General features: G+C 49.5%; 1 protein-coding gene across 6 annotated transcripts; it reads right to left on the bottom strand.

Annotated features, from left to right (window-relative positions):
* Positions 1 to 60: 60 nt before the first annotated feature.
* On the bottom strand, positions 61 to 26992 carry ADGRD2 (adhesion G protein-coupled receptor D2). Of its 6 annotated transcripts, XM_090121096.1 has the most exons (26): positions 24989 to 26992; positions 23606 to 23677; positions 23455 to 23518; positions 22991 to 23221; positions 22264 to 22917; positions 21542 to 21640; positions 20976 to 21061; positions 20317 to 20598; positions 18997 to 19108; positions 18685 to 18819; positions 18277 to 18397; positions 17543 to 17648; positions 17233 to 17288; positions 16663 to 16789; positions 16449 to 16552; positions 15714 to 15816; positions 15235 to 15388; positions 14288 to 14421; positions 13546 to 13661; positions 12249 to 12369; positions 7811 to 7852; positions 7548 to 7601; positions 7040 to 7181; positions 6439 to 6497; positions 4490 to 4520; positions 1737 to 3494 (listed from the first exon to the last, which is right to left on the bottom strand). In XM_090121096.1, exons 2-26 carry the CDS (start codon positions 23645 to 23647, stop codon positions 3343 to 3345), a joined length of 3327 nt encoding a protein of 1108 aa, XP_089977222.1. In that variant the 5' UTR covers positions 23648 to 23677; positions 24989 to 26992; the 3' UTR covers positions 1737 to 3342. The 6 variants fall into 6 exon arrangements, with proteins under 6 accessions (XP_089977225.1, XP_089977222.1, XP_089977226.1 ...); XM_090121100.1 differs by lacking the exon at positions 24989 to 26992 and having other exon boundaries at positions 20317 to 20595; positions 23606 to 23672; XM_090121099.1 differs by lacking the exons at positions 1737 to 3494; positions 24989 to 26992 and adding an exon at positions 61 to 1244 and having other exon boundaries at positions 23455 to 23653.
* Positions 26993 to 27540: the final 548 nt, after the last annotated feature.

Raw genomic sequence — 27540 nt, 5'->3', positions numbered from 1 at the left:
TCCTTTCTGGTGCCACTGCTCCTCCCAGCCCCAGGGCACTGCTCAGCCCCCCAACCCCCATCCCGTGGGACCCCCAGCAGGAGGGGACCACTGCTGTGGCTCAATAGGAGGGCATCAGTGACTCAGGACCTGATTCCAAGTGCTGCTGTGAATTGCCATAGCAACTCTGAGTGTGTTTTGCAAATAAGCCTGAGAATTATAGCATTTAGGAGGCAATGGGCAATGCCATGTGCTGAGGGAGGGAGCAAAACCTCAGCAGGGCATCGAGCAATGGCTGTGAAGGCAGTGCCACCTGGCAGTGCCCCAAGCAGGGACTCCCCAGCCCCTGACAGCTGGAAATGCTGACACCAGAAGTGGTGTTTCTGCACCCAGATTGTGGTTTTTGGCCAGTACAGAGCTGTTTTGAGGGCTGCGGTTTCCACCAGCAAATAAATGCCATCAGGCACAAGCTGTGCTGAGACCAAGGAGGAACACAGCGTGATGGGGCAGCCAGCCCATGGGATCACAGAGACCCGATCCCTCACATTGCAGCCCTGCACCACTTCCAACCTGTGAAGCTATCGCACGTGGCCATGGATCTGTTCCCAGGGACAAATTACAGGGAGAGAAGGCTGCCTTTAAAAATCAGCATTTACTGTCATCATAACCAGCAAAAAAACAACACATTTCATGTGCTCTAAACACTATAAAGTAACAGGAGAAGCAGTCCAAGGCGCAGAATGGAGGGAGGACATAACACCAGCTGGAGGGGGGAGCAACCAGCCAGATGGGAAACCAGGAGGAGAAGGGAGATTTTTTTGTCCAAAACACGGCCAAAGAAGCTATTAAAGTCAGCTGGTTTAGAAAAGAACTGAAGCGAGCCGCAGTTTTCCCTGGTGCCTGTGCTTCCCATGCAGCCCAGCCCCAGTCCTGCCCAGCAGAGTGATGCTCAGCCCTCAGAGTGGGGCACAGCATGTCCCACACCACATCCTCCAAGTGAAACCAGCTCTGGTAGTGGCACAACCAGTGCCGGCAGCAATGTGGTGCTGGGGATGTGCGGAGTGCCTTCAGCAGCACACGGAGCTCAATGGCCCTGTGAGAACCCCCTGCAGCCCCTGTCCTGCCATGGCTTTGTCTGCACATGATACTTGGAAGAAGCATAGCTAGCAGCTCTCCATGGGAAGCAGCTCCTCTGCCCGCCATCCTCCTGGCTGTTTGAAGAATCACCACAGTTTCACGGCACCCAGAAACCTCCTCTCAGAAACCTAAAGCAAAAGAGAGATGGACTGAGCCGCACTGGCTGGGAGAAGGGCTAGGGTGGCTTCCCACTGCCCTGCTGGGGTCCTGGGGCACAGGCAGAGAGCAGAGAGACTTCTTCAGCTGCTCAGCAGTGACATACACCATACACACTGCACAGAGCACCGTCAGCTCTGAATGCACCGAATAAAGGTTTCAGCAAGATTTAATGTAAATACCAATGGTACTGTGGAAGAGAGCACTGATTCTGCAAGGACTGCGCTTCCCCCACCAAGGCACAGGGCCCTCCCTGCCCAGCAGGGAGGGACAGTAGCACCTAGGGCAGGGAGGGACAGTGCAGCACAGTGGGTTGGCATTTCCCCAGCACCCATGGCACGCTCAGTGCCTGGCTGGCTGCAGATCCCTGAGATCAACCATTTCCCTGTTATTTTAAAAGAAATCCTACTGAAGGCAGTATTGCGAGAGTTTCAGAAATACTCAATATTGATCACAGAAAGGCTGGGCTGTGGAGACAAGATCCATGTTGCTATGTGTGGCTTAGCAACATATAAATGTATTCAAACCGAATAATGAAATTATCGTGGGGAAACAAAGAAGCCATCACTTGAAGAGATGGAGGATGTGGAGGCCTCTTGGAGCTCTTGTTCACCAAGACAAGGAAGACAGCACTCATTGTTTGTGCAAACATGTGAATCCCCCCAGCCATCCCCTTCTTACATAATGGGTGTAATGAATCTGGGCAGAGTGCTCCATGCAACACACATCTTTGTACAGCTGGGCTGGAGCTCATTACTGCAAAAAGCACGCGGCCCCTCCGAGTGAATTGAGTCCTTGGAAGGGGAAACCGAATATTGGGGGTGGGAGAGAGGGAGGGCTGTGGAGGCAGCACTCAGCCCCAGCCTGCCTGTGCTGCAGCCACACTGCTGAACAGTATGCTGTGTTTCTGAACCTGGCCAGGCCTTTACCTGGGCTCAATCTGCCTTCACCCTCACACACACCAAAGTGTTGCCATGAGCCCTTCTGTCTTGCACCATGAACACCACTGGTGCCCCCTGCATGGGTAGCAAGAGCATGGCTGCACTCAGTTACTGCAATGGGGCGAGGCAGATGGATTCCACCCCAGGCCCAGCACCACTCTGCTGGGCAGCTGCAAGCAGGTGCTGCCAGCCCCCAGCTTCCACCCGCATTCCTGCCCTGGTTCAGGCAGGGGCAGGCGGTATCCTCCTGCATCTTTGCATAACCTCCTGCAGGCCTGCTGCTGGCATCATGGCAATCTGCATTAGAGCTGGCTGGAAGTTTTCAAATAAACACATCTGGGGCAAAATACATCTCTCTGTTAAACTATTTGGGGAGAAAACAAATAGAACAAGAGTATTCAGATGATTTGTCTCTCAACGACCATCAAACACAGAGGAGTATGGCTTGCTTCCCCTGGCAGCTGTTTTCTCCAAGAGAATTTTGTGCTGCCAAACAAGCTGAGAAGACCATGTGCAATGCTGCCCTGCCCTGAGGTCATCCCAGCATTGCTGCAGCTGGACGCTGCTGCCTCGTACTTCATATGTTTAATGGCTGGAAGCACTTATCTTTGAGTCCTGTGCCTCGTTGCAGAGCAGCACAGTGCCGTGCTCACTGCCTTGCATGCACACAAGTGTGAGAGGAGGGCTCTTCTGGTTCAAGGAGATCTTCTCCGTCACCCTCAGGCTGAAGCACAGCCCAAGCCGTGGCCCCAGGTGCGAGCAGAGCTGCTCTCCAGGCTCGCAGGGAGCTGTGTGCACGTGGGCCTGCTTCAGCTGCTGCTTCCACTGCAGTTGTGTGATTGCTGACCCAGGGAGAGGGGAGGCACCAAGCCTGGCCTGGGGACTGGCCAGCTTCTGCATGGGCCCTGCCAGTTCTCCTAACCCCAAAAGCATGGGCACTGCGAGGGCTCCATCCTCCCTTCCGTGTGCTCAGGGCTGTGTGTTTTTTTAAACATATGCTGGGGGCTTACCTGAGAAAGCAAAAACAAGCTAAACAGCCCACCTCTTTACACAGCTGGAGTTTAATTACACATGTGGCTCATTAAAATAGGCAGGAGCAGGTGAGGCTGAGATGCACCAGTGCACCTGCTCAGCGTGCACAGTGCTGAGCCTGGGACTGCAGCACATTTACTCCCAAACACTGCTGTCTGCCTCGTTCATGTGTCCACTGTGGGGAGGAAAGCTGTAAGGCTTCTGGGTGGCATCTTCTCGAAAACAGTCTAAGCTTGCCCTGCTTAGACACTTAATATGGAGCAAAATTAGAACCTGCTAATGCACTGCATCCCTTGACAAAAGAAAATGTAACAACACAGAAAAAATAATATCAATCCATCCCTGCTGCTTCTTCCCTACACTGTCTGCTTGAGTGACCCCATCGAGAGACTGCATTGAGAGTGCTTGCAGTACTCATCAGTGACAGACAAAAAAATAAAACAAAACAAAATACACTGCACCTGTGTGCAGAGGAGTCGGGGACCTGCCCAAAGCCGGGCAGGGAGCTGAGCTGCTGCCAGCCCCCCCAGCACTGCAGCTCAGCAGAGGTCTGGGGCTTAGAAGGGATTTCTGTTTTCAGTTCTACCCACCTTCATGGTGACATTGGCCTTTCTACAACCTGAAACAGAAGAAGCTAAATGGCTGCTTTTAAGCTCATAAATCCATCCCTGTCTGAACACCCCATCTTTCCTGGCTTCCCTTCTCCAGGAGCAAGTTGCTCCTAACACCCGCCCATGATTCCTGCAGCAGCTGTTGCTTTACAATACCCTGTGGCATTAAAAAGCTGCTGCCACCCCTGGAAGCAGACTGGATCTAGCCAAGCAGCCTGGGGTGCTGGACCCTGCTCACTGCTGCCTGGTGCCTGCACGCATCTTTTGCATGGCTGCTGCCTTCCAGTCTGTGAGCCACAGCTTCACTGGTGTGCAGCAAATTGCAGACAGGTGGAGGCAGCAGGAAGGCTGCAGAGACGCTGGAAAAAGCCACATGGGTGCTGGGAGATGAGCATGGCTGAGCTCTGCAGGGCCTCTGGACACACCCTGCTCCTCACACCTGCTGCAGCCCTGTTCAGGGCATGCCTCAGCACCTTGCCAGGACTGCAGCCACCAAGGCATGATGGAAATAAAACACTTCCTAAAGTCTGAGCAAAAAAACCCGCCCTCCACCCTCCAGTCCGTGCTCCACAATGCAATCAGAGGAAGGAGTATTGGCATAAAATAAATTGAAGACGAAGAAGGAAATTTTACCTGAGGATTTGAATGCTGTCAGCTCTACAGCCTGAAAGAGGGGAGAACGTCTGTTAGCAGAAGGCACAGGTCAGTCCGCTGCATGGTTGGAACCCCCAGCCCCCCGCCAAGGCCACCAGGGCTGCTCACAGCACCAAGCTGCCCTCCCTTGCAAGTGAGCTCCTGCAGTGCCTGCACCCGGCCCCACAGTGATGGGCACTCTGCAGGGCTCCCTGCAACTCACTGCACCTCTTGGCAGCTCCACTACTCAGCCCCAGCCCTGGTTGACCTGCAGCCTGGGCACTTGCTAGAGGCATTGCAAAAACCATGAGCAGAGCAGAGAGAACTTCCTTGTGCATGAAGAAGTCCACACATAAACTTGTTCCATGTGCCCAAGTGATGGTTAATGCTCCAAGGTGTGAAATTCCTGCTCCCAGCCCAACAACAATAAATATCAACAAATAACATTTAAAAAAGCTGAAACACAAAGAACATCTTGTCTGTGTTTGTATCTTCACTTGCTTGGTGTTTTGTCGTTTTAAGTGTTTTCAAACGTTTTTAAGTAGCATCTTCTCTTCATCTAAACTATTGTGCAGCTGCCAGCGACATTCTTAATTCACAGCTCCTCCAGAGAGTTACATGACTCACTTTGGCAGGGAGCAGGAAAACAGCACTGACTTATATAACGCAGCAAGCAGTGCCCATCAGCCAGGGGTGGCACGACGCAAGGCCCTGTGCCCTGCCAACCCTGCTGCCCAGAGTCTGATGCTGTACAGAGCTGCTCAGCAGCGCGGGGCTCATGGCTCCACAAGGGCACAGGTTGGCATGGGGAGCAGTGCTGTGTCCATCCTTGCCCCCTAAGGTGCAGGCACCAGCCTGGCCTGCTGCATGCTGCTGAGCACACCTTCGTTAGCAAGGAAACAAAATGTTTAAGCAGCAACAACACACTAAAGTCCTAGGTGACCCTCATATAGAGGAAAGCAGTTTCTGTCTTTGCTTGCTAGGAAATGCCATGGCCTTGGCATTTAGGAAATCTGCCTCCTAATACCCCCTGCATTAGACAACTCAGGCCTCTGGGCTAATCTCTTTAGCCCACGTCTCGTATTTTGTGCCAGAGAGCTTAGCTCTGCTCCCCGTTTACACAGCAAACACCTGGCTGGCTGAGAAAAGCATCACCTGTGAATCCTGGTCGGTGTTTAGCATGAAGGAGAAATGGCATTAACCGCAGTATAAACCACGGGAGATGAAAATATGGATTTTATTGAGTGGCTTCAAAATGATATGCCAGCTATAGAAGTATTATCTATTGGATAAATAAGAGCTGTCTATGTGACACAGGTTTTCAAAGGATAAATATTAGAGAGGGAGAGAGAGATCCTTCAGTGAGAGACTTATACGAAAGTAGTGTTGGATTTTATTCTGAGGAAATTACAGCACTTGTAAGTCAAGTGCACAAGGATTGATGATCATTTCAATAGTGGGAGATGGAAGTGGTATCAGAGTAGTCAAATTTAAATTGTTCTCCACTTTAGGCCATACCTTGCTGAGCTCTGCCTCAGGCTTCTGCCAGGGAAGTGAAATGGCTGCAGAACACAGGGCCACCCTCCTTGGTTGGATACAACCTGGCTGCTGCACAGACAGCAAACCCCTGCTGCCTGTGTTAAATCTGCAGTCCCTGGAAGAAGCCTCCTGCCTTGATCTGTACCAGCCTCTGCTCACTGCTTTACATACTCAAATTCACTAGCTCCTGTTCATTTGTATCCCCTGCCATAGATCACCCTTCCATCACACTCCCCTGCTGGAGTGGGGCTGCAAGCCCTGAGTGCAGCTGGGAACATAGTGGCAGCAGGTCCAGTTCCCCACAGCTCAGAGGGGAGTGCTCTCCTTGAAAACATCTGCTCTGGGGGTTCCCTCCCCACTGCGTTCTCTGTGTGGCTGAAGGTGGACGAATATCAGAAGACATTACCTACCGGTCTCTCTGGTGACTTGATTGATGAAATCCCCATGGGAATTTTGCCTCCAAAGTTGCCTAGGGGACAAAGCAGCACAGTGAGTTTGGAGACTGGAATAGAAATATTCATGCTTTGCCAATAAACTTTGTGCTTTGCATTCCTTAAATATCATCCACTGAACCAAAGGGCCAACCATAATTGCAAGTAAATTCTTGCACCACAAACTGGATGGAGCATGCAACACCTTTTTTCCCAAAAGCTCAAACACCTATTTCCCATCGCCACCTTCACCTACTCTTCTCTAGGAAAATCATTTTTAGACACAAACATGGATTCTTGCCTGAAAATAGGGCAATGCTGCATAATGCAGTTATGAGAACCCTTTTCTCATGCTCAGCCAGCCCACAGGGACAGCCCTGATCCATCTGAGACCCACGTGCTCACAGTCCCTTGCTTTCCCTGGGAATCCTTCATCCCATACTGTGCTCACACAGGCCCAATGTGCAGATGGGTTCAGCACCCTGCCAAGTGAATGCATAGTGATATTCAAGCATTGGGATAAACATTTTACTGTGGTCTCATGATAGAGTCTGGGCCAAGCGGTGACAATTCTGTTTACCTCTGTTGGTGATGTTCTTCACTGGAGGGTCTTTCTGCAGAGGGTTTGAAGAGGCACTCGCTGCTGCAGGACTCAGTTTCCCGGTCTCCCAGGAGGTCGTGTTTCTTGGACTTGATAAGTAGTTGATGGGATGAGAGCAGTTCTGCAGTGACAGGGAAGAAATTCAGGTCAGTGAAAAAACTGTAACATATATTTACTGGATCCAGATCCAACTTTAAAGAGTGGTTTGATCTACACTGCTACCCCTGGGACTCGGGCTCTCATCCCACACCGGTACAGAAGGCTGTCCCCTAATCTGGGTAGATGATCTTGGGTCTGCATTGTCCAACAAGACTACAAAGAAAGGAACCAGCCTCTGCTGTTCTTCCTACACAGGACAAGTGGGAAGGAAAATAAGACTTCTTTCCAATATTATCCCCTTAAAGGAGTCCAAACATACATAGTTAGGGCCCTCCTCTGATGGTGAAGGATGAACAAATGGGGGCAGCAAGGCTTCTTTACGACTTACTGTGAATGAGAGTGCTTTCTTCTTGTCCTTCATCCTCTGGATGGCATTCCGCACCTGAAGAAAAGCAAGGACATTACAGAGAGACACAGCAACTCAAGCAGAGCAAGATATCCCCCAGCAAGACACGGACAAAAAGCAATAGCTATCCCAGAAGCTATGTGCTAAGTCTGTGCTATGCCCTCTGTTGCATCAACTATAATCCCAGCTGCTGCTTAACTGCTACTCTGAAGAGTGACAAAGCCTCAGTCAGGGGTATCTCTTACCTCACTGTTATAGATTGCATAGACCAGGAATATATAGAGGCCCTGAAAAGGAGAGAGCACAGGATGTTAGAGATGTACAGCTGCTTTGCTGCTACTTTCCATGGGAGGAAATGAGTTTGATGAGTATTAGAATGGTTAAGGATGAGGCTAAGGGGAAGAGGCAGACACTGTGCATGGCACAACCAGGGGAAAGCTGGGCTAGAAAAGCATCCCTGAAGTCAAACCCAAGAACAGTCTCTTCTCAGAGAGTTCAAAGGAAAGGAGGTTTCTGTTCCAGTCCCTCTTCCTTTTCCTCTCCCTCTATCTCACCTCTCAGCAGCAGCAGTTCAGGCACTCAGCAGAAGTTGCTTTGTGCCTCTCTGGAGTCATTTAGGGGGAGCCGGCATCTCCAGCTGGACAGTGCTGCTCCCCTCACCCACCACTCTCCCACACTCCTCTTCACTCATGCATACAAAATCCTTCCAGAAACACCTCCTTCAGATCTCAGAAACAGAAACCACCAGGAATTTGTTGCAAGGGAAACTGAAGTCCAGGAAGGAGCACTCCCTTCCCGCTGAGCCCATGGACGGGGACCTGGACCATCCTCCCACAAAATGCAGCATGATGCTGTGGACAGTTCCTCTGTCCCATGTAGTGACAGACCACTGAGTGCCAGCAGGAGCCTCTGATGCATGTTTAGGGGGTATTGATTCAGAGGCTTTCTCCAGCCTGGACAGAACCTTCCCAGACTGGCACCCCATGGCTTGGGATGCACAGTCTTGGCCCCCCTCTTTCCCACCAAACTGGTGCTCCTGTATGAAAGTACTGGGGACCAGCAAGCAAGCAACCAAATGCTGTGCCATGACCCAAAGCTCTGTTCTAACCCACAGCTCGTGTCTCACACAAGCTGTGCAGTGGGAAGGACTCTGGGCACAGCCCAGAGCGAGCACCACCTGGAGGCCACAGCCAGGGGCTAATTACAGCTCCAGACCAACAATTTTGGCCTTAAGGCAGCCCTATCTGGTCCACCAGATTTATGTTATATCTGTAGGGTGTTTGTTATCGCAGCTAGATAAATCAGCTGCAGCAAGAAAAGTAATCCATCTTGTCTTCAATGAGCCTCGCTCTTCATCTGCGAGCTCTTGGCAGGCATAATGGTAGCAATACCCTGGCGCCGTGCCACGACCTGTCCTTCAGACAACAACGCTGGTCACTCCTCCAGAGCAGATTTCTGGCCAGGCTGCCAAGGCAGGTCTTCCTTGAAATAATCATTCTGTAGGAAAGTGGAGTGGGGGAGGGAGCGCTGAGGTCAGCGGGGAGGAAAGCAAGGAAGAAGAGGAGGCCCAGCTGCAGTGGCGGGCGGAAGCAGAGCTATGGCACAGCGCTGCACCAGAGGAGCTGCTCCAGCCCCACTGCTGCCCCGCTCCTGCTCTGCTCCTGCCCCACTGCTGCCCACACTGCCTCCTCCCCAGCAAAGCAGAGCTGCCATCTTCCTCAGCGGCCGCCATCACGAGCAGCTCCGGCTCCACTCAGGGAGGGGTCAAACAAGCAAGCGGCCATCATTAGGGAATGCTGTGCAGTCCTCCAGATTTGACCCAGGATCTGCTGGGTGAGTGGGAAATACGTGAAATAGCTTCAGGAATAAAGGCACCTGGCCCGAGGCCTTGCCACAGGCAGGCCGCAGCGGCGGGAAGGGCAGCACCTCATTCTGACTGTGTGCTGCTGGTGTCAAGGCTGCAGGGTCAGAGCTGGAGGGAAGGCACATTGCTGTGGTGCCACCCCAGAACACCCCCAGTCATCCCAACTGTACCAGGATGGCTCGTGGCCACCGGGGTCCCTTCCCCACTGTGTCAGCCCGGTTCAGTTCTGGGCAGCTGGCTCTGCTGCTGGTGCTCAGCAGCTGCCCAGGGATGTGAAGCAAGGGTAAGCTGTCAGTGAAGTGCATAGAAACAGCTTTTTCCTGCATCTGTCTCACTGGAATTTCACAGCCCAATGCTTTTCCAGCTGGTTTCTCCTGTGGGGGCAGAGGTGTGAAGCCCTCATAGTATCTGCAGAATTGGGCAAAATAGGAGCCTTGGGCCGGCCCCAGTCCCACTCTCATGGTGGTAGGAGAGGGGCTGCAGCACTGACCAATTTACAGGTTTCTTGCCTTGTTAGCTGGGCAGGACAGGGACTGCTGGCTCATCTTGGTTGGGCTTTGGCCACAGCACTGCAGCCTCCTGGGGTGCAGCACCTCACGATGCTGCTTCTTGCTGGGCTGAGTTCTCATGCTGCCTGGCTGGAGGAGGAGCTGCCAGGTGTGGTGTCAATGCACAGAGTAACCTTGAAAACAGTCTTCATTTTCCTCAGCTAAATAGAAAGCAGTCAAACAAACAACTACAGCAGCAAAACTTTCCAGCACAAAACCAGCACATAAAGAAGCACACCCGCCTTAAAGGAAATCCCAAGGTGATCTATAGAAGCTGTCCTCAATAGGCCAGCCAGAAAAGGAGCTGAAATATGATGTTTTTATCCCAGCTTTTTCTCAACTCCACAGTTGCTCACCAGCATCAAAATTCCTTTTCTAGGGTAATTTTCAAATTGACCTGAACTTAGCAAAGAAGGAGTAGAAGGCAAACAAGCACTGCATATTCATGGGCAAACCCTTGACAGTTTGCCCACACAACCAGACTCACACTGAGTATTAGGAGAAAGAAGAAAAACAAAAGAAGCAATAACTTAGAAAGCAAAGGAAGAAAACAAATCCTTATCCAGCTACCATCTCTTCTCCTATCTCACCCAAGGTGGATGTTATTACGGTTTGTTAGAGGGAGACTCTGCATAAATATCATCCAGAGGACACATTTATTCATTTCAGAAATTTGTTCTTTGCCCTTCTGAAAAACCCATATGTCTAGCATCCATTTTACAGCCACCTCTGTGAGGAGGCAAGGAAAACTGAGGTTGTGTTTAAGCACATGTAGGACAGGCCTACTGCCACCCTTCAGGTACCCTTAATAGCAGAGATGTGGAGAGGCAGCCCATCGGCCTTAGGACTTCCCTGTGCGTGAGCTGACAGATGTCTGTGAGCAGCACCCAGCTACTGGAGTACTGCCAGCCACAGGCAGAACATGCCTTGGAGCAACCACCCATCTTGTGAACGTGGCAACAACACCTGCCTTTCACCCTTAGAGATCTGGGCCAATGTTACATTAAAGCCTACCAAGTATGTCAGAAGGAAGCATTGGAATTTTTCTGCTCCATACATAAGAGCTACTGCAGGGTCAATTTTCTATGTGTAGTGGAAATGGTAAGTCATGGCTTGAAGCAGCAATTGAGCACCTGGTTGGAAGGCAGGGCTAACCCAAGGGAGCTCAGGTGTATGCAATATACCTGAGTGACTGAAAGAGGTGGAGCCAGGATCCACCCCTGCCCAGACCTTATTTAAGGATTGGCAGTTATATGTGAACAAATCCTCACTTGTTGCATCTTAGGACCTTGCTACTCTGCTGTCATTGTTGTGCTTTCCATTGCATTACAGTATCCAAAACAAAGAGGCATATGGAGGACTTTTAGAATCAAAATTCCAATGGCTTGAAGTATAGTAACTAATTACTCTTGAATTGGGTCCCCTGGAGTAAAATTTGCCTTCAAGAACTGGACAAGGGATTCTGAAAAATAGACCTGTGAATGTCTAGTACAAAGCCACAGAAATGACTATGTGGGTGAACTCCGGTGTTATTTGGACTGGTGCTGTCTTTGTACCTGGGGCTGGGCTGAGACCGTGCAGCTTCTTCTCTGCTGCCAGGAACTACCTGTATGTGAAGATGCCTCCCTTTTGCATTGGGATAACTCTTTCTCCTGCAAATATCAGGAGCAGTGATGTTTAGTGCTTCTCTAGCTCCATCTACAGCTGCTTTCTTTGAAGGCTTGGAATGCTTTGTCAGCCAGGTTGCTGATGCTTTGAATTACACGTGGCAATTCAGCAAGCCCTTATGATATTTTGTCACCGTATGTCTCTGAGGCTTAGCTTACTGAGGTCATGGGAGTAGTTCCACCTCAGTGCAGAACAGAGCACTCCTTGCTGCTGTAACTAACAACTTATTTTGCTTTCTTAATCACTTACACACTGGTTAAAGTTTTCTTTTTTTGAAGAAACCTGTAAAGTTGGAAGAAAAATGAAGTTCCCTGACATAAGAAACAAGATTTGAGCTAGAAAGCTGTGGCACCAGTAAGACACTCCAGAGGCTGGTGCAGAGGGGACATCAGGTGAATGAGTTGCACAGGGCATATCTTTCATATCTTGGGAGCAGGAGCTTAAGTTTCTTCAGATAAAATAGCACAATTTGGGAAAGTTGGGCCGGACTTCAAACCTGACAAAGTTTCCCAGCTAGTAAGGCAGATAGATTACACTGCAGCATGAGAAACAGCAGGTATCTGCTTGGCTGTGAGGTGAGGATGAAGGTGGCACAGGACTCACCTGGAGGGAGTTGAGCACAATGAAGACGTAAGCCCAAATGATGCTGAGGTGGACAAGGATCCCACACACCCATGTCAGTCCCAGCACAGGCAGCAGCACCAAGATGGGTTTAGCTGTGGCCCTGTGAGAAAGAAAAGCTCAGAGTTACTTGGGCATGTTTAAAAGCAGAAAGTTGCACTGGCACCATACTAGGCTGTGGAGCACTGTGGGTTTTGGAGCACTCTGCCCTGTATTTTGCAATTTAGAAGAGAGCTCTCCTTGTTTTTACTCAGGAGACGGCTCTGCACCCCCAACAAGTGTCTCTGACAAGGTGCTGAGCAAGCAGCACCCAAGATGGTTGCAATGAAACATTCCTTTGCAAGCAAAATTAGAGGAGAAAAACCAAACATTTCACTTCCCAGCCTGCGATATGCCAGCCTTGCTCTTTTTTTATCATTGAGAGTTAATAAGAAAGGAGCTCTTTGACGTCATTAGCCATGAGAAAATAGCTATTCCCCTGGAGTTGCTGCTACAAGAAGGGCTTCTGTAGTTGTTTTGCTTGCACATGGATGTCACCCTGCCCTCCTGCACTGCCCTATCTTTGTGTCTCTCTAATTTTGGGAAAATTTATTTATGATAGAAGGGAACAATGCGTGTCTAGCAGGGGTATCTGGCGCCAGATAACAACAATAAAAATTCATAGAGGATGATAAAGTAGTGACTCAAGCAGCAGTTTTTAGAGGTCTCCCTACATTAACTGATTACAGAAGTCCATGTTGCCTCTCCTTCCCCATGTAATTGCCACCGGGGTTCCTTTCAATCCACCAAGTCCCAAGCATTTAGAAAATGCTTTTTATTATGGTAAATAGTCCAAAGCCCCTACACTGGGTATGTGTTCTGGTAAGCATGTACAAGTGCTATGGAAGTAATGACTTTGAACCACAAAGTTCTGTGGAAAGGTCTCCCTTTTTTGACTCAGATCTCCATGAAATTTCAGGAAACCAGGCACTTCATGTCCCTTGGTTCCTGGAAACACTCGAGGCTGCTCCCTCACTCCCCTGTATTTACTGTTTTACAGGCTGTCTGTACACCTGACAGCAAGCTGCTCAGCAGCACAGAGGTTTAACGTCCTCAGTGGTTAAGTGTCCAGCAGAGGAACTGCCTTTGAGTGATGCTCAGCCACTCTAGAGGAGAAAATCCTTTCTGTCCAGACAGCTTCAACTCACAGCCTGTCGTCACGTGCTGTGAGACAAAGACCCTCGGTTTAACAGCATTTCCATCGTCCTATGCTCTAATCAGCCAGTGCTGATCTGCTTACCATATTTGTATTCCAATCTGGTTCTCCAGGCTGCTGTTGGGTGTCAGCATCTTTGCCCTCCTGCGAGCACTGGACACAGTCACCACCACCACCCGGAAAAGCACAAAGGTGTTCACCTGTCAGAAAAGAGCCAGCAGACCCATTAAGGTTCAGTGATCTGAACTCCAGTGCGGTAAGTCTCTTTTCTGGGAAGTCAGTAACTAATTTTCAGAATGTGAAGAGACATGTATTTCATTTTTTCTCGGGAGCAATACTTTATAGAGCTATCTGCACAAGTATCAGATCTGTAAAAACTTATCTCAAAACCTCTCCCACAGAATGTCTTGTTAAGTGGCTACTCTAGTCTCCTTCAATGCTGCACCTTTTTCTCCTGCTGTGTTGTTCTGTTGTGATACTGATAACTACTTCAAGGATGTAGATATTCCCATATGATGAGCAGATCTTTATTTAAGGTGAAGTCACATTTAACCTACAAGTTTATCACCATTCCTAGTCTAACAGACAAAACAGAAACTAGTCAACACAATTTTATTAACTATTTTTAATATAAAAAAATCTGTTTTGATTAAAAAGACTTGTGGAATTATGTGTGAAGTTTAACAAAACTTCTCCATTAAAAACCACAGGGAAAGCCAGTGAGCAAGCATCTTAGCTGCAGAAGTGCTGGTACGGCTGACTCTGCAGTGCTTTCCTAAAACCGGTATGCTGGAATCAGACCTGCCAGGAAGGCTTTGGCACTTACTGCCAGGATGAAGAGAACAGGCCCAACAAAGGCCCAGATGATATTGGTCTGAACATTCAGCCAGCAGTAGTTGTCTGCCACATAGTTATTGAAGGAAGTTGCAAGGGTTACACCCACGATAATGGCTGGAAGGCCTGCACAAATTAAAAAATATGCATAAATAAAAAGATAAATTAGAACCCAGAAGAAGCAAGTATGACCCAAACAGATCAGCTGATCTCTAGGTAATTGCTTCAAAACCCCCATGACCCAACATGCTGCAGCATGAGCCAGCTCAGCCTCCTAAACCCCATGTACAATGTGAATTTACTGCAGCTGAAATCTGTCCCAGCTCTACAAGACGAGATTTATGTGCTATCAGCATCATTTTTTTAGATATAAAGCATTACAAATCTTGAGCCCTGACCAAAGTAATTTACTCAGACTGCTGTTCTAACAAAATGGACAATCAAAAACATAAAACAATGCAAAATACTGTAACTACTTTTTCAGTGTGCAACTAGGTATGTGTTTTGCAAGGTGTGCTGACCTAAACAGGCTTCTCTTTAATAGAAATTTGTTTTTTTCAATGAATTTTATGCACCCAAAGGACTCGCTCAGAATAAAGACTGCTTAATCAAGAACGTAACTATATTTTAATTACAAATACAGTAGCAGTTCTCTACAAGAATTTACCATGAGCTTCTTCCTCTGGTTCTTTGTATTGAACCCTTGGTTTTAGAGAAATAACAGAAATGCTTTTTAGCTTACATTTTGAGAGTGGCAAATTGATACATAAGGGTAAGAAAGCCTCTGAGGAACAGTGACAGCAGGCTCTCATACTGAACCACGTCAAGCATTGGTCTGACTGCACCACTTCTGGGGGAATTTCTCCTATTGAAACTTTTGCTGTAGAAAATAATTGATGCATTTTTCTGAGTCTGCAGTGCAGAGGAATCTGTAGATACCCCAGCCTGTCGCATAGTAGAACTTCATTCTCCTGTCTTCACTCATGTTGACTGCTACCACCTTACTCCACAGGAGAAGCCCCTCAACCAGCATCCATGAGAAGGCTGCCATGAATGAGAGATGAAGGAAGGCAGTGACCAGAAAACACAGCACCTGGAGAGAAATCACATACTCCTTCAGGAAGAAAAGCCCTCTGGAAAATTCTGAGAATGTGCATCTAGGAAGAAAACTGCAACACATACATTGCTGTTCTACAACTGCTTGTATTTCCTGAAGGCTTCTCTGGTAAAAAACAAGAGGTGAACTTTCCTGACAGATTGCACATTTCAAACACAGATTCACAATTCTTTCCTAGATGCAAATTACAGGTAGCTAATGAAATGTTAATAGAAGGAATTAAACTTCTGTTAGCTCTGCTAATAACACCTCAGCAGGACTGGTCCTGCGAGGTAAACAGGATGTGTTTTAGTGAACTTACCTGGTTGGTCTTGGCCAATTCACTGAACATGAGCAGAGCTTCTGCTGCAGCTAATGCAAAGATCAGGTTCTTGTGCACAGTTGTTCGTTCATTCTTGGGGACACTGAGGAAGGAGACATGAAGCCCTCAGTTGCAGGCAAGTGAAGGGATGTACGTGTTCTGAAGGGCACTTGCTGGGCTGTGCAGATCTGCCTGGATGATGTGTGATCTCTTTACTATTCACTACAAAGATGACAGTCCAAAGAGGCAAGGGACTGTCATGGTGCACAAGCACTTGGTGCTGGGGAGCACTCAGGTACAGCTCAGCCCTTGGCTGGTGCTCTGAGGGACAGGCAGGGAGTAGGTGGAGGATTCACTGCTATCACCTGGGGCAGATCTCTGTGCTTGCTGAGTGAGAAATAGTCTTTGCTCTGTTTATTTTATAAAAATTAGCTCTATCAGAGCAGCTTTTATGGGAAACATTGTTTGTCTGATAAATGCCTTTCCACGGGCACTGAGGTGTGTGCACAGTTCATGTAAATATCTCCATGGAAACCATGGTATTGCATCCCCTCCCTAGGCAATGCCAGCCTCTCCCTTCCCTACCCTCTGCTGCCAGCAACTGACTGCAGCTCCCCAGCTCTCTACAGCCCATTTACAGAACCTGACACTGACAAGCTGTGCTTTCTGCATTTCTACTGAAGCAAAATATCAAACAAAAACCATACAAAGGCCACAAGTGATAACTCTTCTTACCCAACTACCAAGAATAAAATGAAGGTAACAACCAGGGCACAAAAGGAAACTCCACATCCAATAAAAGTCAAGGTTTGTAGTGTGAGCTCCTCCTTGGTGGTCCTCTGCCCCAGTCATGGAACAACAAAAGGCAAAACCCCCACAAGTTAACAACATGCTGTTTGCAATTCTTGCACCCACCCCACAGACCAGCGGAGAAAGGCTGCCTGCTCACCTCTATCTCATACACTTGCAGTAGCACAGCAAAGTTTGTGGTATGGTTGCAGAAACAGACAGTGGAATCTGGTAGAGATGTCACCACAGAGCAGCCAGCTGTTGACCACATCCCACCAGCATCTGGGCTAACATGTGGCAAAAGAAAATGAAAACATATCGAAATTAGCAGCCATTTTAACAGAAAGTCAAGGCACTGAGGGAATTTCATGTGGAGTTGAAATGAGGAAGAAGAGGGTAACAGAGATGGCTCTTCTTGTGGTTTGACCTGTGTCTCAGCAGGTTTGCCTTATTCAGTAGGCTTGCATGGGAAAATTGTTCTGAATGCTTGTATACCTACAAGCCTTTCCAGTAGGTAACGATCATAATCAAGGCTGACCATTTTAGTTGTATGTACCTCATTAAAAGTCACTTGCTTCTGAGTGACTTTTCTAAAGTAGAGAACTCTATACTAGCAGATGTCAGAGAATTACAGATCCTTAATTTTACCTTTACATTTATGCTGTTATGTTTGTTTTTGCAGTGAAAATAAAAGCTTATAAATCTGGTGACCTGAGCAAGAGCAAGGCACCTGAGGCTGAAGTTCCAGAAGGCACAGATGGGCCCCACCAGCTTATCAGGCAGGTTCTGCAGGAGAGATGAAAAAGGTTGCACAGCCACACACTCGCGCATTGCAGACTGATGGCAGCCACCTGCTGGGCTGCAGTGTAGCAGAGCAAGGGCTGTCAGCGTGAGACATCATCTCCCGGGGAAAACAGAGGGAAGGTAAGAGCTGGGTGTGGGACACAAAAAACCCAAGAGTTCTGGAGGCCTTGGGCAAAGTCTTGGCACTGCCTGGGGGTTTGGCTGTGCAGTGCTCGTGGTTGAGGTGGGGAATGTACCTGGGTGTGGTGTTGCAGATGGTAGCGCACAGAAGTGCTTATCTCCTGGTAATCGCTGAGCACGGTGGATGAAATGACAGCAGTGCCCACTGCAGTGCTCAGGTACCTGTGAGGGAAAGCACGCTGCTCAAACAGCGCCACCGGGCGTGCTCGGAAAATAGCATCTGCTTTATACAAGACAGGGCACACAGCGCCTCTGACCCGCCGGCAAAAAGGAAACCCCGCACTCCAGCACCGAGGCTCGGGGGAGCCGCGAGCAGCGCCGTGACGGAGCGCCTGGCCGAGCGGTGGATGCGCGGGCGGCCATCCCCCCCTGGCGGTCAGGAGCTCCGGGACGCAGCGGGGCTCCGCCGCCGGCAGCTGTCCGGCTCTGCATCCCGGCTCCTGTCCCTGCAGGACCTGAACCAGTCAGTGCAGCAGCCCCGCAGTCCCTAACTCACCCAGCGGAGAAGCTCTTTCTCAAAAGCACGCAGGGAACATTGTGGTGCACGTAGCACGTGCTTCCACAGCACAACTCGGGCTGGGATGCATAGAGGCATCTTTGCCTCCCCAGAGCCCTGACTGCTGGGCCCCTTTCTATTTGCCTCCCCGGAAATCTAGGGACGAAGGTGACTGGGATGGGATGGAGCAGGGTGGATGTCACCACAAAGGAGAGGCACTGAGAAACTCAACACGGACTTCAAAATGGATTCTCCCCCACCCCTCTGGTGCAAGGAGGTTTCTGCTTCACTCACTTCTGTCCTCCATCAGAGGCAGCCACGTCTTGAAAGGCAGCACTGCTGCCTGGGCTGGGCAGGCAGTGCTGCAGGGAGCTGTAGCCAAACCACATGTTCTTCACTGTGACCCTGCGGAGACCTGGGCAGAGAGAGCACTGTAGGATGGGTGCAGGTACACAGGGCAGCCCAGGTCTCAGCACTGCTGCCCCAGGACTGGATGCATGATGCTGTGTGTCCCCCACCTCCAAGCTGAGCCTGTGGAGAAGCTCCAGATAACCTCCCCCACTGCCCCTCTCCCTTTCATGGAGTGTGTCCCCTCCATGTGCTCCTCCAGACAGCCTGTGGGCAGAGTAAAGACCCTTCCTGCTGAATGTGCTGCAGAAGTGCCACAGGAAGAACCAGCGAACTGCAGGCTTCATGGCCTACCTTTGGCTTTCAATCTTTGAATCTCTTCAACAGGAATTTCAATGAAGTCAGGCCTGTCCTCCTCAGGGCTCTGGATTAGGTATGTCTCACTGCTCAGCTGCTGACTGCTCAGCTCCAGCTTCCTGACCTCCATCCCTGTAGCAGAGGCAAAATCGGGCACTGAAACAGAGTTCAGCCTTTGTCCAGAGCTACTGTTCAGCAAAAAGCTGTCAGGATATTATAACCGCAGTCAAGAGTCCAGCAGCAGATGGACCGTGAGCAAGTCCCTGTGAGAAGCTCCCCTGTTCTCTGCACCTCACCAGTGCCACTCACCAACATTTTGATGCTGGATTGTGATCTTTGTCCTCCCTGAGGTCAGCAGTGGGGCCAGAAGTGACACCACTCTGTCACAGAGCTCAACAACAGCCATAGGCCCTCTGACAGCCTGGAAACATGCAGAGAATAACAGAAGTCAACACCTGCACTGCTAACTCACAGTTCTCACACCTCACAATAGTTTTCACAAGTGCTTAGTCTTTGTCAGAAGAAGAGATGTTGGGGTTTAGCGCTTTTGCTTTGCTTTTCCTATGTATGCTCTCTTCAAAGAAAAACATTCCCAGTTCCTTCAGCAGTGGTGAAAAGACTTGCAAGCAGGGAAACTTGCCAGTGTTCATAAATAGCCATTGAAACAGAAAGCAAACGAGCTTCTGGGAAGCAAAGAAACAAACTGCATTTTAGATTGGACTCCTGAATTTTGGTGAAACTGTCAAATGACCCTGAAAAGGTTTTACCACTGGAGGTGAGCAGGACTGGCCGAACTGCAGCACAGCCACCCCTGTGCACAGCAGTCAAAGGCCTCCCAGCAACAACAATCAGGTCCTTTCTCCTTTGGCAGATACATCTCCTACACCAGTTACACTGAGCCACGGCTGGTTTTATGCCACTATCAGGAAGCTGTGAGTAATTGTGGACACAAAGACCACAATGACTTGGCTGAGCAATTCTAAGCAAAGAGGCAAACTCTAAACTACCCAGCATCCTTTCATCTCTGGAGGTTCCTGGCTCCCTCGCTATGCTGGCTCAGTTCCAAAGTGCTGGCCTGGCTGAGCTCTGTCACAGTTTTCCCAGAGACAGGTGGAGAATGTGGGTCATACAAAAACATGTGAGCCATGCAAAAGACCCATGTGAGAAGGGAAAAAGCCAGTGAAGAAAATCCTAATGGGGGTGGGATGACGGAAATTCCTCACATAAAATTTGATGGTGATTTGAACAGTATGGGGTCTGGTGACAGACAACGTCTTGGCAGCCACTCATGGAAAATACAACAAACTGGAAGTGCCCTGCCAGAGACAGAAGGACGTGGGAACAAGGAATCTACGTAGCACCAGGAGTCTGCAAACTGTGTGCAATTCTGTAAATCTGGGCTGTCAAAGTGGAGAAGTTTGAAAGACCTGAGCTGGCCTTTGGAGTTAACCCTTCTCTAAGCTGGCACAAAGGCTGTGTGCCCATCCTCACTGCGGTTACTCAAGCTCCAGAGTATGGCCATAAAGGACACGCGACTATGCAAAGAAGTCTTCAGCCCATGGTCGTATGCAAGCCAAGGACCTGCACACAGAGCAAATGAGCTGATGAGGCACACAGCTAGCACGTCACCTGGCTGATGGATGACCACGTTTCAATATTCTGCTCTTCCAGGATTAACTCAGTCACTTCCACATAATATTGGCCCAACTGCTCCAGCATCTCCAGCTCCTCTCTTTCCTGGATTTCCACATCAGCAACTTGTTTTAGTAACTGAAGCACCATGAGGAGGTCAGAGGACTCCACAGGTGTCTCTTCTTTCCTCAGAACAGTTGCCAGGACATCAAGAGTACCAAGAGCGACAGAGAGGTTCATGTCTCGGACATTATTTGTGAAGATGTTCTCAGGAATCTGCTGTGGAAAGGATACCTTAGGTCAGTGCAGAGCTGTGATCTCTGCCTGATTGCCAGATATGCAATGTGCTGGGACTCCTAGCAACACATTGCATGCCCTCACCCTAACACCACCAGCTGGCACACCTCAGGGCAAGGAGCTCTGCCCTGACATTTTGAACTCTTTTGTCCCCCTCAACCTCATCCAACCCAAAGCCACAATTTGCTTAATCACAGCACAAGTTACAGCTGTGCTGGTTGCATTCTCCAAAAGCAGCTTGGAAGAGGCCACAGGCATAATTTTTAGCAAAGTGATGTCAAATAACAGCAGAAACCAGCAACTTCAACAGCTCCTGCTGCTCACAGTGCCCTGAAGCCATCAGCTGCTGCAGGACTCACCACCATCCTCTTTGCAAGCATGTTCACATGGCTGACAAGCAAATGGCTGGATTCCAGCTGAGCTTTTTTCAGTTGCCAATATGCATCTGAGAAGAAAACAAAAGCATAACCATAGCTGTTCTGTCTAGCAGTGTGGCTGACATATGCTCTGCTCAAAAGCTGGGGAATGCTCCTCAGATGCTGGCTGAGCTTGTAGGACAGCCAGGACAAGGAGACCTCACAGCCACATTTTATTTCTAGTACAAGATCCCATCTGGAGAGACAGCACAACTCCTTTGTCTCCTCCCCATGCCCCCCATCAAGTCTGGAGATGCTGGAATTAGGAAGCACCCTGCAGCATGGTATCCAGAAGCCACGTAACTCTATAAGGACCACTTCACTAGTGAGTAACAGTATAATCCATCAGACCACATACTGACATAGCAAAGTCACTGCTAGGGCACATTTTCCATGCAGTCTCTTCAGAGCAGACACTGGGCCTCCACACTGCTGACTCTGACCCTAGCTTGGACCCCCAGGAATGAATGCTATGGAACCAATGAATGAATAAATAACAGATGCCATACCCTTTCTGTAGCGACAGATAAAAGGCAGAGATTGCAAACAAGATGTGTGGTGGAATCCGCTGCTGCCAACTTCAAAAACTCGACATTCTTCAACAGGCCCTGTAGAAACACACACAAACAGAAGGCCCACCACTCCCCAAAGACATGTCATGCCCAAGCAAATCTTGTTTCCTGTAAGTAAGCCGTGAGCTCTGTTGAAGACAAAAGCTGTGAACTGCTCTGAATCTAGTCCCACTGCTTTGTTGGAGCAGTGCAGGGACGGGGCCCAAAGTGCTTCTGACATTCAGAAAAAATTGGACGAGGTGGCAATGCCAGGTCCTGAGTTCATATGTTATCAGGACTGCCAAACCAACCTGGTTGAGAGACACACCCCTCCCCCAGCAGACCATGGAAACACCAGGTATGCAAACTCCAGAAGCACCATCACTGTCAAGTAAGTATTTCTTATGGAAGAGAGAATGAGTTTCATTAGCTCAGGGCATCGGAACAGCTATTTTTGCTAGGGTGACTGCAGGGGTTTTCAGTGACCAAAGGTTTCATGACAGTTACGGCTATAAGGACAATTTGGAAATTGCTCATCCTAGCTCTGGATCTTCTTGCACTTTCCTTCCCAAAGGAGATGGTCGTTTCCACAAATTGCACAAAATTCCCTCACTGAGGATAGGATTTGTTTTTTGGGCCTCCCTGCTTGCTGCCCTCATGCAGAGGAAGGGAGGACTTACCTGGGCAAAGAAACTGTGCAGTCACTTCCTCAACAGTGCTTTCAATCTCCAGAGCATTCAAGCTCCACCCAAACACAAGCTCTTGTTCTACCATCCAGCATGACCGAACATTCTCAATCTGCTCCACGCTCAGGACTTTCTGCCAGATATGCAAGTCTGTGATGTTCCCACTGAAGGACTCTTTTGCCTTGAAGGTGCCCCCCAGGGAATCTTGATCCTGCCCAATTATGAAAGTGCCCTGGCCGTAGATGGCCTGGGGGGCATCCAGCCCCGCAGTACACAGGCCGCTGGCAGATGCCCTCCTTTTACCATCAGCATAGATGGCCCAGGTCCCATTTTCCTGCTGCCACGTCACACAGAAGTGATGCCACTGTCCATCCGCACGGAACACAGGCAGGTATGGGGAATGGTGCCCATGGACAATGAGAGCAAATCTAACAAAGCCTTCCTCATCAACAAAGCCACGGAGCTGGAATTCATTAATAAAAGCTGGCACAGCATAGGAAAAGACAGTAGCAATTTCCTGACTCCTGGTGTCCCACTGGAGATGGGCACAGGCTGTGACAGCAGGCAGCACTGGGAAGTCAGAGAGCACCTTCACATATTTTGTGTCTGTTTTGACTCCAAACACCAGAACTGGCACAATATGGTTCCCTAGAAAGAGAAATTCCAGCTGGCATGAGCAAGTTTTGCCTATGATTCTTCTTCATCTTCCACCTATACTCACGTCTCCATTTTGGTTTGTGCAGGACCCCATCCCTTTCATTCAGCCAGACAGAACCTCTGATGTGGTGGGACTGCAGCAGTTTGCTGAAGGACGATTGCTCGCTGTCTGGGGGCTCAAAAAGCAGCTGAGCAAAGCGCTGGTCACAGAACCTATCTGCATGCCACCAGTCCAAAGCAGTGGGCACATATTCATACATGTGTCTCAAGGTCTCTATCATAACAGGAGCAAAATCTGAAGAAAAAAACAGAGTAGAGCGTGTGCTTCAGGAAACAGCCAGCCTGCAGGATGCACAGCGATGGGCAGAAGGCAGCGCAGTTGGCTGCACAAATGTAACTTTAGCTACAAAATAGAGACTCAGATAAGTTTTTTTACCTTCACTTCTGCGGTGGAACACTTTTAATGCATTGTTACTCTGTGCTGAATATTGCTTGTAAAAACACAGCAGTTCTGATGAGAACACTCACCCTTAGAAGTCTGATTCTCAGCAAGGGCTGCAGAGACAAAGAGGCTCCTAGATAGACTGAAAACCTGTTGGAAAGGGTGTTCTGTAACACTCCCATAAAGCACTGACATTGTCTCAAATATTCACATTATTAACATTATTGTAAAACTCACCAGAAAGCTGAAGAACCAAGAATCAGGTCTCGAGTCTCTCATGCTGACCACCTGGCAAGCTTTCAGCCCTTGCTAGAACAAACAAGATATTAGTGGAGGTGCACTGCAGAGGCAGAAGCATTCCTCAGAAAGACAATCCTTGGACCAAGGCTGTTATTCTCAGAAGTCTGGAATTCAAACCAAGAAAAAGGCTCTCTGAGGCACCTTTCCTGGGTGTTGTCCCACCAATACAATTCTCAGTTCTCCTTGAAGAACAGAAAATATCAGTCTAACATCTGTTTCCAGGATACAGAGTAATTAATGATAAAACATATATGGATGTGTGATATCAATAGACGGGCAAGTTAACCTCTTTATCTGCATTAACTAAATAAAAGAGCCATCATAATTACATCGTTAAGCAGTGCCAACTCATGGGTAGCTTTTCACATCTCTTTTAAAGTCCAAGGGAACACAGTTCTGGCACAGTTCCTGCTGACCTGCAGCCGCATCCTCCGCAGTGTGACACCTGTCTGTGCAGGGCATCCTGCTCCAGAAACTGGAGTGCAAGGCCGCGTAAAGCCAGCAAGGGCGTAGATAAGGGTTTGTAAAGAGACAAACATGGGAACTGGCAGTGCGACCTTCAGGGCAAACAAGCCCTACAGCTGTCTCTGAGCAGTGACACTGCGAGCTGCGAGTAATCTCTTTGCCCTCAATGGGACTCTCGCTGTACTGTGTGTACAGTAAAACTGTGGTAAAAGCACTTTGCTGCTAAGGGACTAAGGAGATGTGTTCTGAAGCCCTGACTCTAACGACGTTCTCAAATGGGTCTTCCTAAGTTCAGCAGCGACTTTACGAGCAGAGAGCACAGCTCCCCGCCCGACAGTGCTACCGGGGAAGTTTGGAGCGGGGGCAGTGAAATAAGCGGGATACGGGGGAGCTGGTAGCGATGCGGGGCGGGTGAGAGGGACAAATCCGCCAGAGCCGTCGAGGAGAACAGGGCGGCAGAGGGGCGGGCAGCGGGGCGCGGGGCTCGGCATCACCGCCCTGCTGCAGCGGGGGGCGGCCCCGCTCTGCCCCGCGGGGACACCGCGCTCCGCACCCCGCCGCCCGCAGCCCGCTGCCCACATCCCGCAGTCCCCCCCGCAGAGCGCCCAGCCGCCGGCCTCAGCCGTGACGCGCACCGGTGCCCGACGGCGGTGGCGATGCGGAACCCCGGGCGGAGCTGGGCTCCGACTCCCGGCCGCAACGGTGCCGGCTCCACGGCGCGCCCCGCGCCCCTACCCCGCATGCTGGAGGGGGCTCTTTCCAGGCAGTCGCCGCTCCGTGAAAGTCCCTGATAAGGCTACTGCAGGAAAGCTGGCCCCTGGCCCTGGCAGGAAAAAAGAGGCAGTGGGGAATTACCGGGGATCCTTACAGCAGCGAGCGTCGAACAGGAGCGTGCTCAGGAGATCCGTGTGAAGAAGATCGGCCCTAAAGGGATGACCGCAGCGCGGGGTGAGACAGGCTCACAAGAGACAGGAGCCCAGGCGGCACCGTCGGCGCAGCCCTGGAGTGACGTCCCTCAGCTTCACGTCGAGGCATCCCCTCAGTGCCGAGATCCCCGCAGCAGCCCCAGGGCCGGGACAGACCAGCGCGGAGCAGGCGAGGGCTGGAGGGCCACGGGCAGCGCCATGGGCAGCGCTGCAGCCGCCTCGCAGGGCCGAGCTGCCCTTTTGATTAATGCCCATTCACTTTTGCTACAGCAACAGGCGCACAGTTCCCGCTCCTCCCTCTCTGCGAATGCTTGAATCACACCATGGATTCACGGGCAACTGGCTTTTGTTTTTCAGGGTCTTCGTCCGGGAATGAAGGCAATTATCACATCTCAGCGCCTCTGCTTGCCGCAATAAATCTCCCACAGAAGAATGGCCCTTTGAGGCAGCTGCTCGGGGCTGCTTAGTCACCGCCGCCAGTTGGGAAGCGGCCCTGGCGCACACAGCGGCACACAGCATCCAGGGCCGCCCCGAGGGGCTCTGCAGCGCCCGGCAGCTCTGCCAAGCCTGCTCGGTGATGGAGGGAGCAGCATCCAAGTCCAGCCCGAGGACCTTCAGATGAAAAAGTGCAAAGTTCTTTTCAAACTCGCAGCTAGATAAAGTTTAATAAGAGTAGTTACCCCGCAGATAGCAAATTACCTTATTTATGCCCATGCTTCAGATTGAGTGAACCAACTTTTTGCAATGGCATTAACTGTAGTTCCCTGATAGAGTTAGAACTAGAATCCAGACCACAGCCTCCAGCCTCACTCCTCTTTATTACAGAAAGCATCCTCTCTGCACGTGCATAGGTGAAGAAAAGTTTCCAGTGCTCAGTGAATGCTGCCTGAGTTTGCAACCTCATCTGCAAATGTTCTTTAGGTTTGACTTTAAACTAACTCCTATAATCACACACTAGGCTTTGGAAGGAACCAAGATCAGCTCTAGCAGGCTTTGTCAAGAATGCTTCGCAGGCATTGTAAAGGAAGAGCAGCTGCTCCAACCACATGGAAGCTGGTACCTGGCACCTCACTGTCCTTTCACCTAAAGCCACACTTGCCCTGAAGGGCCCCAAAGCTCAGGTTCCCGAGCAAGTCCAGAAAGTGGGATCCCAGGCTTGGGCTGCTGGAAACCTCCTCTGGATGCCTCTGATCCCTGTAGCTGTCATGCAGCCACACACACATGCTGGCTGTGCCATCTGTTTGCTTCTTGCCATGGCAGCAGAGTCATCACCGCCAGTTCTGGTAATTCATCATTGTATCTGCACTAATTCACACAAAACAAATACTCAAGACAGTCAGCTGTCACCTTAAGGCATCTGCAGTTCCTAAGGTCAGCCTTTATTCCACACATCTCAAAATCAATTAGAAATAACAAAGTTCTTAGTGTTAAGAGATGTCCATCCAGTGCAAAAAGACCTTGGCAAGCAGAGGTATGACCTCAGGACAGTAAGATGGTGAAATTCCGGTGTACTTTTAATGCCTGCAAATCTCTTTAATAAGCAGATGAGCAAGGGGCAAAATGTGTTGTGCAGTTTGGGTGATGCTGTCACTCTGGGTTAGCTTATTTATAAATAGGTTGCAATTCTGTTTTCATGTAGTCAATTAAAAAAATCAGCTCAGGTACATTTTAGGAAGTGTTATCCTTACCAGCTAGTAAACCCTGATCTACCACCCTCGAGGCACATCTTTCACACAACCCATGGAAGAGCTTCCCAGCACATGGGCTAGGAACATGTTAATCTTTATAAATCAAATAGTTGCCAAGTGGAGTAGAAAGCCATGTGTCTAAATAAGATGTATTGGAAAATGGCACAAAGTGATGTGTGTGTCAAAGATCACTAGGTCATGTTGCAAGCCTGTCCCTTGCAGAGTTATCCTTCAAAACATCTCCCTAGCCCAGCTGTAGGTGTTATTCTAGTCTGGTATTTGTTTATTAATAGTAAACAAAAATTAATAATAAACAAATTAATAATATGTTTATTTTCCCCACCTTTTACTGCACAAAACTGGTCACCTCTCTGACTCAGCTCCTCCTCACTGAGTTTATTGCATCCCAAATTTTGTTTGAATTAAATTCATTAGAAACAGGGCTTGTCAAGTGCTGACTTAGGAGACACTGGGAGAGAAAATTCAGACCTACCTCCTGCCCATTAATTATTTCAGTTTCACAAATCTGAAAAACAGTTGCTACTGTTTGTGCTGATGTCTCACACTGAAATGAACGCTACAGTTCAATTCTGCAGTTCAAAGATCCCTCGGTATCCTTATTGATCTGTATTTGGGGTTTCCCTTTGCTTCTGCAAGGGGCACTTGCCATAGGGCTTGGGCGGACCTGAAAACAACACTCTCCATCCTTACAAACCATCTTGAACTGTCTCACTATTTATTATTCAAAAAGAAAATAAGGCAGTCGCTTCTTCTCTGAGTACTTGAAAGGGGA

This window comes from Phasianus colchicus, chromosome 19 (genome assembly GCF_987193195.1).
Source record: "Phasianus colchicus chromosome 19, bPhaCol1.hap1.1, whole genome shotgun sequence".
Classification (NCBI taxonomy): domain Eukaryota; kingdom Metazoa; phylum Chordata; class Aves; order Galliformes; family Phasianidae; genus Phasianus; species Phasianus colchicus.
The sequence above is the reverse complement of the archived record's forward strand: the minus strand, read 5'-3'. Positions and strand labels throughout refer to the sequence as shown.

What these genes read in the sequence shown, in the direction of transcription:
- ADGRD2 (XM_090121095.1), bottom strand. Translation starts at nt 23,563, where the DNA reads ATGTCAGTGCTTTATGGGAGTGTTACAGAACACCCTTTCCAACAGGTT. An exon ending in ATCTGCAACACCACACCCAG is followed by an intron (nt 17,289 to 17,542) that starts GTACATTCCCCA and finishes TCTCTCCTGCAG; the next exon opens with AACCTGCCTGATAAGCTGGT. An exon ending in TCAAGTCACCAGAGAGACCG is followed by an intron (nt 4,521 to 6,438) that starts GTAGGTAATGTC and finishes CCCCTCTTTCAG; the next exon opens with GCTGTAGAGCTGACAGCATT.